The sequence below is a fragment of the Embiotoca jacksoni genome, unplaced genomic scaffold (assembly GCF_022577435.1).
Source record: "Embiotoca jacksoni isolate LCO1_2020_lvr unplaced genomic scaffold, fEmbJac1.0.p SCAF_9, whole genome shotgun sequence".
In the NCBI taxonomy this organism is placed as follows: Eukaryota; Metazoa; Chordata; class Actinopteri; family Embiotocidae; genus Embiotoca; species Embiotoca jacksoni.
Genome location: NW_027185447.1, coordinates 4684785 through 4699101, shown reverse-complemented (window position 1 = coordinate 4699101; position 14317 = coordinate 4684785). Strand labels below are relative to the sequence as shown.

General features: G+C 40.2%; 1 protein-coding gene across 1 annotated transcript in view; it reads right to left on the bottom strand.

Moving 5' to 3' along the window:
- LOC138193534 (helicase ARIP4-like) overlaps window positions 1-14317 on the bottom strand; it is a 74042-nt gene that overhangs the window by 40508 nt on the left and 19217 nt on the right. The window contains exon 3 of the mRNA XM_069141670.1: window positions 13753-13915. Coding sequence (XP_068997771.1) covers window positions 13753-13867 — 115 coding nt within the window. The 5' untranslated portion in view covers window positions 13868-13915. The remainder of the gene's footprint in view (window positions 1-13752; window positions 13916-14317) is intronic.

Sequence of the window (14317 nt, the reverse complement as noted above, 5' to 3'; positions counted from 1 at the left end):
TATGCTATGATTTTACTGGTCTGGCCCACTTGAGATCAAAGTGGGCAGTATGTGGCCCCTTAACTAAAATGAGTTTGACACCCCTGATCTAAACCTTTGTATGATGCAGATGTATTTGCAGAGATGGAGGAAAACTATACATGGAGAAAAAAGGCAGAGGCAACTAAGACAATGAGACAAAGAAATAGGGAGAAAAAGGATGAAACGAGGGAAGCGAAGATGAATAAAATCATGTGGTACTAGTTTTTGGTCAGCGCACGCGTTGGAAAATTCTCGTTTGGCTTCGCAGGACAGCATCGCACATCGTAAACGCCAATAAACACGTCGTAAACACGCCGATTGCCACAAATAGTAAATTTCAGCGACACCTAAATGTAAAACCCATCAATGCTGAAGATGGTGAGAGGTTTTATAGACAGAAATGACTAAAGTGACAAAAAGTGTAAATAAAAGTAGGAGGGAAAAGTAATCTGGCACGTGAGGAGACGGAGATGAAGGGAGAGATTCATGAAAGGTAGGAGGAAGAGGAGGGATAAACATGCGAGAAGGAGAACGAGAGGATGCAAAAGAGAAGAGTTGACAGAAGAGGGACAAAATAAAGTGTAATCTAAAGACAGAATAAAGTGGAACAGAGGAAACAAGGAAGTCAATGACAGCAATGTAAAGGAGGAAAGAGGGACACATCTATAGTGGTGAGGAAAGGGGCTGTTTCAAAACAATCCCATAAACCCAAGGACCGATTTAAACGCATGTTGGTGGTGTGAGATTATCCTTCATAGATCAAATTACACAGAAGCACAAACACAAACACAGAGGGTGGTAAGGTGAGAGCCCTTCAGCTTCACATGGCTCCATATACACTAACCCACATTGCTCTGCAGCCGGAGGAGGGGGATTGGGGGGGAGGGCAGCTCAGTGAGAAGCAGGGAGGTGGGGAAGGAGAAAGGAAGAGGAGGAGGTGACAGCAGCAAAGTGAACAAGGACTGCCTGGCAACATGTGAATTCGCTTGACACACACACACTCAGTCACCTTTGCCACACTACCACAGTTCTGGTATCAAGCCCCGCCTCCAGCGGAAAAGGAAAGCTCCCATTTCACTGTTTACATAACCGATATTGACCAATAGGAGAGCGAAGGAGAGAGATGACATTTGAACCACATTATTTTGCATTTTTGTACTCTGCCTTGTCAATGGCTGAAAGAAGAAATGAGATGCTTTCCATGGGTTAAATAAATAAACTTACACCAGAAAAACAATCAGTTAAAGGTACTTAAAACATTTACATGTAAATATTAAAAATAATAGTATTCATTATGTAAAATGACAAAATGAGAGTCAAATGATGGGTTACAATTACTGATGCCTCACCATTCAAACAGCACTTTAATTGTGTAGTTGATTAACATTGAGCTAATTAAAACATTATATCAAGAATTTAAATCTATAAACAAAAGTGTGGCTGCATGATACAAATATTTTGAACACGGAAAGTAATGCAACATTTACTAAAATAAGAAAATTAGAAACTTTGAAATGCTGTCATTATATTATATTGCACGACAGTCGACCAACAACCAAAACAAAGCTACTTGAAACCGATCATCTGAGCTAGCTGAGGACAGTCGATGTCGTTATAGTTTCGGCACAGACAGCAGCAGATCACCAAACTTCAAAGCGAAGAGCTGTTGAGGATAAATGAGGTGATAGGATGTTGTGTGTATGTGGAAATACTTTTGCTACAAAGTGGATGAAGATGATCCAAAAACAAGCGACAGGTTATTTAGAGTCAGTCACACAAAAGGTGGATGTTAACTCTCAACGAGACTAAAACTCACAAAATAAGCCTGTTGCCTCACCGTCCACAGTACGCATCACAATGCTGTCACTTTTTTAACACACGGAGAACCGTCCCAACACCCAACGATCTTTGTAAAGTCCTGAAACAGACAATTGGACAGCCACCGCTTCACGCAGCAGTAGGCCAGGTGTGCGGAGGTATGAAAGCAGAGCAGGGCTTGAACTTCTCTCTTTCTTCCTTCTTGCAAGTTACAACCTGGAAGACTTCAAGGAGAGGCAGTTTGAAAATGTTCACCTTTACCCCGTTATCCTCATTGGATCGAGACGACAAAGATATGTAAAGGCAGAGTGTTTGGAGAGAGATCAGAGAAGCAGTGTGATACAGCCGGGAAGAAGCTACGCTGGCCTGAGACTCTGGAAAACAACCCCATCGGTCTTTTGTGCGAGCAGCTTATTGTTATAGTTGTATAAATTACAACAATGTGGCGTGTGACGTAGTTTAGGTGACGTCTATATGTACGTTTCTACCTGTTAGGAGTAGGAGGGTTGGGTGGATGGTTCCCTACAACAGAAGACTTGAGACACCGCTGTTTACTTCCTGTTTCCAACCACCAGCAAGAACAGTTTAAAAAAATGTTTAAAAAAAAAAAGTTTACTGTTGCCATGACGACAGTCTTTACCCAAACCCTTATCTGTCCCGAACCAATTGTTTTTTGTGCCTCGACCTAACCAGGGGTACGAAGTCAGGAAACACTCCTGTGGGTCGTATTTAAGGGTAGAAATAATCGATCTCTACGGTCGTATTGGTTGAAGGACTTTTTGGACGGCCCACCTTCTGGCTGTTTGTTCTTTTGTCTCATGATGCGGACCGGAGGGATAAACCTGGGTGGGGAACGTTAAAGAGCAGTGCTCGGGCCTCCATTATTATTACCACTTCTGCGGTGCCACTGAGAGAAGCCTTTAAGACCTTTAAGACCGTCGAGGACTGGAAAACAGACATGATGCCAGTCAGTCCTGGCCACACAGTAAGAAACCCGACAGCACAACATGGGATCAGAGGGTGGTGACGAGCACTTGACAGTACCTACCACGACCGTTTCTGTGGAGTCACCAAAGTACTGTTGGTGTTTAATGGTCTGAGTTGTGATGCCAAGAAAAAGATCCACTTGAACTATAAACACAAATCAAATCTGTGTTTACCGTTACAGAACGTTTAATTCAAGCTTTTAACAAGAGGCAGGGTTCATTACTGAGGCTGACAGGAAAGAAACGCTGAAATGCTGAGGAGGAAGTTTAAAGTGTCAATTTCAAAGTAGCGAAGGAGTCAGTTTTCAGTTTTAGCTGATGTTATCATCTTGGCAAAATGAAAGTAGTTTTAGAGCAATGCAAGGACACACAGGTTCACATTTCTCAATGATGGTTTTAAAAGAAAGACAGCAGGAACAATACATTGTTTTTTTCTGATGAAATACTTGAGAAACCAGGAGGAGAAAAAAACAGCGCTACTAAATGGATTTGCAGAGGTTTAAATTTCCACTTCAAAAAATTGGAAGGGAAAAACTTCAGAAGAGTGACTAAAGGGACGCTGTGCTGTTGTTTTCTCAGCTGCTGTTTCCAAGGTCAAGAATAAACCTTTAACTTCAGCATGTATTATGATGTGGATGTTGTTGTTTTTTTATTTTATTTTTTAATTTTTTTTTTTTTATTTCACTTTATTAATCCCCGAGGGATTTCCTGTTTAGTTTTTGGTACTAAACTGGTGCTAAACTGAACAGCACACATTGTTGTTTTTTTGCCTTCATAACCTTCCTTCACTTGTGTGTGGAGTTCATTTCTGGTCATCTGCGTGACCGACGACATCCGCCTGTCAATCACCCACCCCACCCTCAAATAAACACGTTGTACAAGGTATCACTGAGTGGGCAATACATCCGATTTGGACTTTTTATTAAACAAATCAAAACATTTTAAAATCATCACATTTACAGAGAATTGTGACAAAGAAAGATCCAACAATTTTATTGGCATGTTAAGCGTTTCCATCATCATAGTTTGCTTTGATGAGTTTGGTCGGTTTCTATTTTATCTCCTCTTTTTTTTTTTTTTCTTTCCAACTCTCGAGACACGTCACACATTCTGGTGTCAGGATGACACAGCAGGTCCTGTACTTCTAGTTAGTGCTTCATTGTGTTCAGTCAAATCAATCAGCCTTTGTATCTTTTTTAATTCTAGGAGCCCTGCCGCTGCAGCCCAAAACAATAAATTAAACTTGGCACAGAGGGTTGTTTCAACAGCCTTATATTTCCCCAGTTAGACATGGCAACACGACCAGAAAGACTCCTTTGGGAAGACATTTTTAAATCATGCATTTATGGTGTCGCTGCGACCCGCCTCGTCTCGTCTGGAAGAACCTGAGTTGAATGAGGTTAGTTTGGTCGAGGCTGCAGGAATGGAAGCAAATCTGCACAAAAACAGTCTTGTCTCGACACACCAGAGCTTTGACTTTACAGAATAACTACAAAATTAAGTTATTGAAGCAGCACGGTGTCGTAATTTACAAGTTACGTGTGGCATTTTATTCATTTTAAGACCTTAAACAGAAGAGTGTTAGGAAACTAAAAATGTAACCCAAAGTTTTCTTTTCTTTGAGATTTTGCTTCATGTAACTTTTTACAGTATTTTCTAAAGTGTTTTATTCATTCTAATAAATGCTGCAAATCCTTTAAAGGGAGCACATTTTTGGAAAGGCAAAATGAGAAAGGCTTTTCATTTGTGTGACGTCTTTTAAATTGCTCAAGTATTAAATATTTCAGTGTGGCAGGTCTTTATATCTGTTAAGTCTGGACTCAGAGCAAAGATAAGAGGAGCATCGTTAGATCAAAAGTTAAGAGTTTCAATGCATTAAATTAAGGACAATTATTCCTGCTTGAATATAAAATACAAAAGAGTTAATAGACTAAGGGCATAAACTGCGGCTGGAACACTCTTAAAAGGAGTAAAGCTGTATAGTAGAAATAATACATTAAACATTGGTGGATTTTGCCTGATAAATCTGTGTGGCTCAAACTTAAAAACTCTCCAGACTGCCAGACACTTTGACCGAGGAGTCGCCGCTCTGACTGGAGCTAAAAAGGGACGGTCGCCATCACAGTATAAATAAATCCATGTCAGTGACATCAGTATGAGTAATGAAAATGAGAAAACACGAGTTTATATTACAGCAGCTCTGAGTCGACATTGAAGGCACAATAAAAAAAAAACTGAGCAGGTGGTTTTTCTGATGAGTTATTGTAACTCAATCAGTTTGACATCAAGCCAGCCTCTACGCACGCACCCACGCACGCACGCACGCACCCACGCACGCACGCACGGCTCTGGCAGTCTGGTGTGTCAGTATGTAGACCAGCTGGTGTTACTGATCACCTCCTACACTTCACTCTGTGGAGCCCTTAATCAGGTCACCCACACACACACACACACACACACACACACACACACACACACACACAAGATGATGTTATGAAATGTGTTTTTATTTTTCATGTTCCCAACAAACACAATTTTTAAACTTACTTTTAATCCGAGAACATAATTTTGTCTCGGTACTCTGTTGGAGAATGAAAAGTGATTTTATTAATATATGTACATACTGAAATAAGTTTATGTAACCAGCAGTTCATTAGTATTTCTTCTCTAAAGCTGCAAACTGAATATCGACCATCTTTCCTGATCCAACAGTTTTAAATAGATACTTCAGTTTACTTGTAATGAGTAACACGGTGAAAACTATGACTGTCAAAGCAGTTGTATAATGTCTTCTGAGACTTTGAAGGGAAGTTTTAAAAAGAAACTTTAAAAAATTAAATAATTTCATCTCCAAACTGTATTCTGGCATTTAATTGTTGAGAAACCCCTTTAAGATGCAAGAAAGTTGATGAGGGTTTTTGTTGCATCTCAACTGACTGATTCTAACAATTTCTAAAAAAAACAGCATCGTGAAAGTAGTAAGTTAGCATAGCAGCAGCCGCAGTCCTCTACAGTCTACACAAGACGCAGACATGTACAGCATTAAGTGCCTAAATTAGCAGTGGCAAATATTAATAACTGTAGATGCACAGAAGAAAAACTGACCTGAGCCGAGTTTAACTACCTATGGTGTGAACTTCAGCCCCCTGCCTTCTGGAGGAGGTACTGCAGCCTCCATGCAGCTCCTCCAGACGGAGGAACAGCTTCACCATGAGGCCGTCAGGAAGCTGAACTCGCTCTCCTCTCCCCCCCATCGCCCCATAAAGTCTGAACCGTTGCACTACGGACCGTATTTGCACTACATTGTACTTATATATACTGCAGTTAAGCGTCACTGTGGTGATTGTCTGTTTTATTGTTACATATCTCGTTATTTTGCACACTGCGGGACTGTGAGAAACAATATTTCGATCTCTCTGTATGTCGTATAAAATTAACATTGAAGTTGAACTTTGGGACAGCTAGACTGATTTAAATAAGAGTTTGACCTTGAATAGAGTTTTTGACAAAAGTTGAATTTTCCTTCATTTTAGATTTGCCTCCTATAAAAACATGTCTCTGTTAAAGGCTCCACTAAGTTCAGCAGTTAGTCTGAAACTTTGATGCTAAGCGGGCAACCTACACAAAGTTTAACTGAGCTTCTTTGCTGAGCGGGAATGAAAAAAAAAAAGTGCCATAAAACAAAACAATGAGATAAATGGGACTAAAAATCTCAGTAGAGCTGCAGAGTTGTGTGATAATTCTCCGGGTTTCAGACCATCTTTGATTCAAGGTTTAATCAAAGCTTAAAGACCGTGATGTTCCTACTTTGTTCTTGAGACGCTTCGTCCTCACTTCCTTTGTTCTTTGGATGTTGGAGGTGAGAAATACTTGAACGATCTCCATCTCAAAGGGCACTACCTGGTGTTTCACTCGTCCAGTTTGGAAGAAGACGGCAAGGTGATGCGTCCTGTCGCTGATTAAACCACCAGGTGTCGATAACATTCGTGGGAGGAAACGTGTTAACTTGTTTTTCTTCAGTTTGATCGGGAGCGAGCGCGAGTGTGCTGCGCTTACCGACGCCTACACACAGGCAGGGGAGCAACAGGCTAATTAACAGACTATTACTCTCCTGCTCTCTGGAGTCAGTGTGTGTGTGTGTGTGTGTGTGTGTGTGTGTGTGTGTGTGTGTGTGTGTGTGTGTGTGTGTGTGTGTGTGTTAACAGATTGGGGTGTGCTGCATGTTATTGGCTCCGTGCTATTCAGATGAGGCTGTCATAAGGTTTAGTCACATCTTTCATAAGACTCTCGCAAACATGGACGGGGACACACGCCCCCCCCCCCCCCCACACACACACACGACCCAAAACAGGTATCCCTGCAGCACCACGCAGCTGAACAGAGACGAGTCCCACCTTCCCAGGTCCATTTCTCCATGTGACTTTTTGATGAATGGCTTCACTTCTTCTTCTTCGTCTGAGTGTTCCCGCTACTTCTATGGGTCTGTTTGTGTTTTCTGTTGTGCTTCCCAACAGCTGAAGGCTCATCCCTCTTTTAAATCAGCCGAAAAATTGTCGGATAGTTTACAAAGGATCACACTGATTAAAGGTGCTTTTCAAGCAGATATTATGGCCTCTGCATAAATCATTTTTGGTTTTGTGCTGTAAAAACGCTGCTGGCTGCTTTAATCTGCAGAACATCTCAGAATAGGGGTTGATGTTATGAAAAAATCTTTAACGACATTACTCTATAATTTATATCATGAAATCAATATGACAACACATTTTTGGGTTGGTATGTCTCGCAGCATTGCAGTGTGAGACAGTGTGGTATGTTAATGTCTCATTCATCCTCAATTCTCTCTCTCTCTCTCTTCTAATCACCTGAGCGATTTCGGTAAACCAATCAAATTTCGCCAGGATCTGAATCAGCCAATCATTCGGTTTCTGTCAAACTTTAAGTCTGTTCTCTCGTCTTCTGCATCAGCTGTCACATCAGGGTGATCTGGTGCAACCTTTCTCCATCCCATTCCCCTTCAGTCTTCTTATCCAGTGCCCAGGTCGAGCTCATCAGAATCCTCTCCTCAACCCCTCCCCCAACCGACTCAATGTTTATTGTCACATGTTCCTGCCCTGTTTTTTTTTTCTCTGTCTGCTCTCCCTTCAATCCAACCGAGGCAGATGGCCGCCCACCCCTCAGCCTGGTTCGTTCAGAGGTTTCTAACCATTTCCCACTGTGAAAGGTTTTTTTTCCCCCGTTAAAGAGAGGTTTCTTCCATCCAGCTGTCGCTCATGCAGGAATCTTTGAATTATTGGGTTTCTGTCTATTATGTGAAAGGTTCTATGTCAGGACCTTCCAGTGTTAAGTTCCTTGTTAGGACTCATTTGGTGCAGTATAAATTGAATTGAATTCATCCAATTAACTCTACCACCCTCAGTGCCTAGACCCCAGGGAGGTTTCCTGTACTACACACTGCTCTCCCTCACTTTAAATATGATGACATCAAAATTAATCGGCAAAGACTCTCACATCCCTTCCATTTCCCTTCTTGTCCTTGAACATGACAATAAAATCTTGTATTCTCTCATTCACATCGAGTCCCTCATAACTGAACTATTATTAATGCATTTTGTCTTTCACTCTGGTTGCCTTTGTTTTATGTTACATAACACAATTTAGTAGGAGATTCACACTAAAATAAGAGAACAGAGGAAAGCGGTGGGGATTGAATACTTTTTCCTGATATGGTACCTTTCATACGCTTCCTCCTAGTTACATCATACACGTTTAGCTGTTCACCACTGTCAGGTTCCTATGACAGGTATAAATCATGAATTACTCAAGCAGGTTTAAACTACAACAAAATGCAGCAGCTAGACTTTTAATTAAAACCAGTAAATGAGAACATGTTACTCGCCTTTTGGCATCACTACACGGGCTATCAAATTGGTTTTATTGATTATTTTTATGGCTCTTCATAGCCAGGCTCCAGATGATATTTCAGCTCCTGTGTCTATGATTTAACACTTGAGGAGAACCTGCCTTTTCTGTCAGAGCGCCCAGACACTGGAATGACCTGTCAGAGGAGCTCAGGCGCACCAGATCATTATTATCCTTTAAATCACTTTTTACAACTTCTTACTTTATATGCAGTACATTTCAGGTTTTAATCTTGAGGATATTCTATTGATGGAATTGCAGTTTTGTAATCAGATCCTTTTACATTGTTTGCTCTGTGTAAAACACAGGGTTTGGCAATCACAATGTTTTCAAATATATAAATTATTCTATATTTTTTTCTTTCTATTAAGTCATGCATTTCAAAGTTCAATGTTTTTTAGATTTCTTTTTGCAAATTATTAGGTCCATACATTTTTACAGTTGTTCTTTGCATGCATCCATTTGCAAAAGGCCATTTTAAAAATCAAAAACTTGTTTAGATGTGATTTAAAGAACTGTCGACAGTATTCAAATTATTCTTTAAATATTTGGGAGTAATTGTTTCATACTGTGAAAAATGTATCATGGTGTTTAGTCTGGAACCACACCTGTTCCAGACTCATAAATAAAATCATGTCTACATATTCTTCTTCGGTTTCACATTTGGGTGTACGTTTTGCTTCCTAGGACTATTTGGGTGTGTCAAGAGTGGAAACTAAACTAACAAGGCAGCCAAAGGGGAACTGTGTATTTTACAAACACAGGAAATAATCTAGAAAAGTAAAACCTCAAGAATCAAGGTACTTCATGTTGATGCAAAACATTCAAAAAAAATAAATCCAAAAGCATCAGAAATCAACCTGCTCATTATTTTTGAAATGAGATCAAGACATCTTAAAAACACAAAAGATACCCGTCCTTCAGATTTCTGATGGTTGACGTACTTCTGTATTGTCACATTATGCATATAGGTCTCCCATATAACTGAGAACATACCTCCACCAAGAGTAGACTGAAATCTCTCTATCCTTGTCTTTTTATACCTTCTCTCCCGGCCTCATCTTGTCTGTCTGCATCGCTATAATTTGTATGGAAAATGTCCAATTTCACCTTTTATTTCAATCTCATAGTCCATTCCCATTCATTATCTTATTTGTGCATATTCCCCTCTACATGAGGGGAAAAATTTGAGCAGAAGGAAAACAGCACTTAAAACACTCATGCGCTGTTTCTCGCAAATAAACTTGAATCATAAAACTTCATTTTACACGTGCTTGGAAATAGTTATGAGATCCCCAAAGGCAAGTTGGCTAAAAATACCTGCAAATAGCTGCAGAAAGTGTAATTTTGCACATGTTTGTAATTTGTATGTACAGGTGTAGTGATCACCATGACAACCCCAACCTCTCCAGACAGAAAACTAATTATTTCACTTGACCTAACTTTCAACAGTTCAAAAACAAAAACAAAAACAAAGTGAACCAAGAATATAAAAAGCATCACCTCCTGTCCACCGACAGGTCTGTAAGTTAGGAGAAGAATGGCAAAGAGCTAGAAGATGAATTAATTTAAATGTGGGGACAAAATTTATATTTAATGGAGAAGGATGAAGGTAGCTCAATAAAGATGAGGAGGAAACAGAAGAACAAAGAAAGGAAGAATTGGCAATATACAAGGAGAAAGAGAAAAAAGGGGATATTGAACCTGGAGGAGGAAACCGTCGTAACTCGTGGTGACAGTTGTTATGGTAACCGTGGGACAGACGCAGGAGACGGCGGGGGGGTGATGATGTCACACGAGCAAAATAGACTTGCAAAGTGGGGGAGATAAACATGTAAATGTGTGTTTTTCTCCATCAAGCCTTTCACTCACTCCACCACCTGCCAAGACAACAAGCTCCAAGATTTGCTCTAAAAACAGTGTTGTATGCTACACCTAATCCGAGTTATCACCTCAGCATACAAGACTTCCCTAAACGGAGGCTCAAAAAGTTCAGGACACGTTGTAACCTGTCAAATACAGCATGTGCTAGGATAGTTTAAGGCCCTAAACAGAATCTAAACCAAACTCAACAAAAAGTTGTTTTTTTTAAACTGTAATGAGCAAGAATTTAAAACAATAAAACTACAACAACTTAAATCAAACTCGTGAGGAAGAGTTATGGTGCTGAGCACAGATTGAAAAGCAGAAATATCAAAAGTCTTTCATCTGTTATGCATTCAATCAGTTCTGCATGAAAACAATCGATCACGCAAAGGCAGTGAATGACCAGGCTTTAGTTTCTGTCACAGTTACAGTATCGATGGTTTCAAGCAAAAATTTGCATTTTGAAATTTAGTATGAGCAGATCAGAGGTGCCCAAAACATTTATCTGGATGAAGGATGGTATTGTGTTTCATAAAAAGCATTTCATTAAAATGTAATATATTTTACACAAAATGGATACTCTTAATCTAAACTACTCTTTAATCTTCTTAATAGTCATTTTAATATTATGCAGAAATCATCATTTAAAACATAAAGCATCCATATGCTTCTTTTTGGGAGAATAAGGATGAGCTTGTCAAATTAAGTCTTTGGCCAAAACAAAAGCAGCGCAGTGTTTCGTTTTCTCCCGTCAGGACTTTTCTCACTCCTAAAATACCTTCACAGCCCCAGATCCAAATCTGTAGACTTCAGGGCTTCTGCCAGCTCTGCTGCTCCGCTGGGTCAGTTATAAAAAGTGTTGCACAACTGTTGTAGTAAAAATATTTTATAAGCCTAAGCAGAAAGCCACAAGGACCTGAAAACCTTTTTGGTGGGTGATTAATGGTTCATCACCATCACCCCTCTCTGTCTCTGTGTGTGTGTGTGTGTGTGTGCGTGTCTCTCTGTGTGTGTGTGTGTGTGTGTGCGCGTGTGTGTGTGTGTGTCTCTCTCTCGCTCTCTCTGTGTGTGTCTCATTCATCCTCAATTATCTCTCTCACACACACACACACACACACACAGCCTATGTAACTGCAGCCACCATTACAATATCTAACAGAGTACTACTGCTGTAATCAGGACAACATGTACACTCTGTGCACAAGAGCAAAGTGAGAAGGAGGTGTGCTTGCTCAGCAGAGGAAATAAAAAGTGTGTGTATGTGTGTGTGTGTGTGTGTGTGTGTGTGTGTGTGTGTGTGTGTGTGTGTGTGTGTGTGTGTGTTAAGAGTTCTTCACAGGTTCGCAGGTCTGTGCTGCCGAAGCCATAACAAGCAATCTGCCACTTTAAAGGGTTATCCAACAATGACTCACTGATGAGAAACCTAAAGATCGCCAGAGTCTGGAAACATTTTGTTCCTTGAGCACAAGTACATAACATCTTTTATTATTTGGTTTACAGGAAGTGTCGAACCAAGAAAGTTTCATCGCAAACCGAACATCGCGTACTGAAAGGTTTGGGACAAACACACATACCATTACACAGCAAGTGGATATGAATAGTTGAAGGCAGCTAAGAAGGACATCATGGAAAAGTCAAGGAAAGCATACAGATGTTGTGTCTGCGTGTACACAGGGCGGTGTTTAGCTTTCATAATGTACTTGTGTATGCTCTCACTGTGGTAAACCAAAGAACAGACAAGGAACGGGGAACACACACAGACACATTTGTACTTGTACACATCCTGATTTACAAAATGACACACACACACACACACACACACACACAAGCGGATATAAAATGGAAGAATTAGGTTTAAAATTCAAGGACAGTCGTTCTTCCTGCAGTTAATCCCTCATTCTTTGTTTCTCTCATTACATTAACATCTAAATATTTCAGAGCCTGGTTTGTTTATTCTAATGGAAATTAACTGATAAAGCACCAAGAGTATGAGGGGAACTTTACTTGGGTATGTTTAGTTTACGAACCGTGAGACGACAATTTAACAACGTGCTTTCTGATTCCTCTGTAAATCCTAAAAAGTATAAATACTTTTCTCCCTCCATGAGGCCAAACTCACAATTTTAAGTTATCAAACCAAAGTTTAAATCTTACTTCCCAGCCACAAAAACACACTGCTTGAGACACCACCGCACACACACGTACAACTCTGCATTTATGAGAACTAATAGATGATTCATTGGGTTATGTAACACATACTGGCAACAGAAGAAAAGAGAGAAGACGACATGAGAGTTTAGTTTTTTGTCTCCTAAAGGAGGCGAAAACGCCAGAGGCAGCTGAGGAACGCCGGTTTGGTCATGCATGTGGAGACTACAGTGACATTTTTAGTGTCCTTAAATGCAAATATATGTCATGCAGATGACAGAGTAGCGAGAGTAGAGGCTTTTGTTTGTGCTGAAAGTAGAATAAAGGAACACAATGGTGATGAACGCTTTATGAACGAGCTGAGTTACGGTTGCGACATTCCCAGTAAAAATCACGAACGTTGCAAAGTTAGCGATGCATTTTCCATCACCCGGGAGTGGCTGCACCGCCAGAGAGGGTGGTGCTCCTTTAATACCATTAATTTGTCTGACAGAGACTTTTCTTAATAAGCCTTTATCTGACCAAATATTATCTGTGCTCTTATTTAAGATCTCTGGGAAAGCTAATCAACAACCCTGTCTGGAATTGATGCCAATTGTCAAAACAAATAGGAGAAATAATAGGTATTTGGAGGAGCCACAAAACAATGAGTTAACATTTTAATATGACTTACAATTTCCTACAATATACTACAGTAATTTATTGCAATATTATTTAGACGCCACACTTAGATTTTTATGTTATGACTGATATAGACTGTCGGCGTATGCATTAAGTTTAGCCTGTCAGCTGTTTTGATCTACTCTATGTTGAATTCTTGTGTTCCGCAGAAGGTTTCAGTTTGATGCAAAACAAACCTTTCAAGCAACATTTTGATTCATTTCTCATTAAAGTGTCATGACAACAATGTGGTTTATCTAAATGGCCATAAGTCAGGGGTCACTGACATAGTGAGAGCAATGTGAGATGGCACTGGTCCATCATTTTGACTCACCAGATATCCCCTCATCTTCGTCATCTCCATCGTTGTCTCCGTCTTCATCACTGATGTAGCAGATCTCACTCTCCTCCTCCCTCCCATTCAGACGTTCATCTTCGTAATCAGACATCCCGACCTGAAGGCTGCTGCTACCTAAGCATGGCCGCACTTCACACACCTGAAACAAATAGTACAGGTGTGAGTGAACAATTGTAAACACACACACAAAAATCTATAAACTTTTTTTAAGTATAGTAAATGATAACTCTTTGTTCCTTTTCAAATCTGTCTATCAGCACAGCTTGAAGTTCCTCATGTGAACACGGACAACAGCAAAAAAAGGAGGCTCCGGTAGATGTGGAATTTGTTTTGTTTTTCCTCACTAAGTCCTCTCTAAAATAGGACACTATGTACTCGTGTGAAATTGGCTGTGGCAGCTCCCTACGAGAACATCTCAGCGATGGTGTATGGGAGCTGATTGAGAGCACAATCTTCGATCTGGTGGTGAGAGACATTTATTTAGACTTTCAGTCCAGTCAGAGACAAAGAAAGGAACAAGTTTTGAAAACTTTAGTACCTT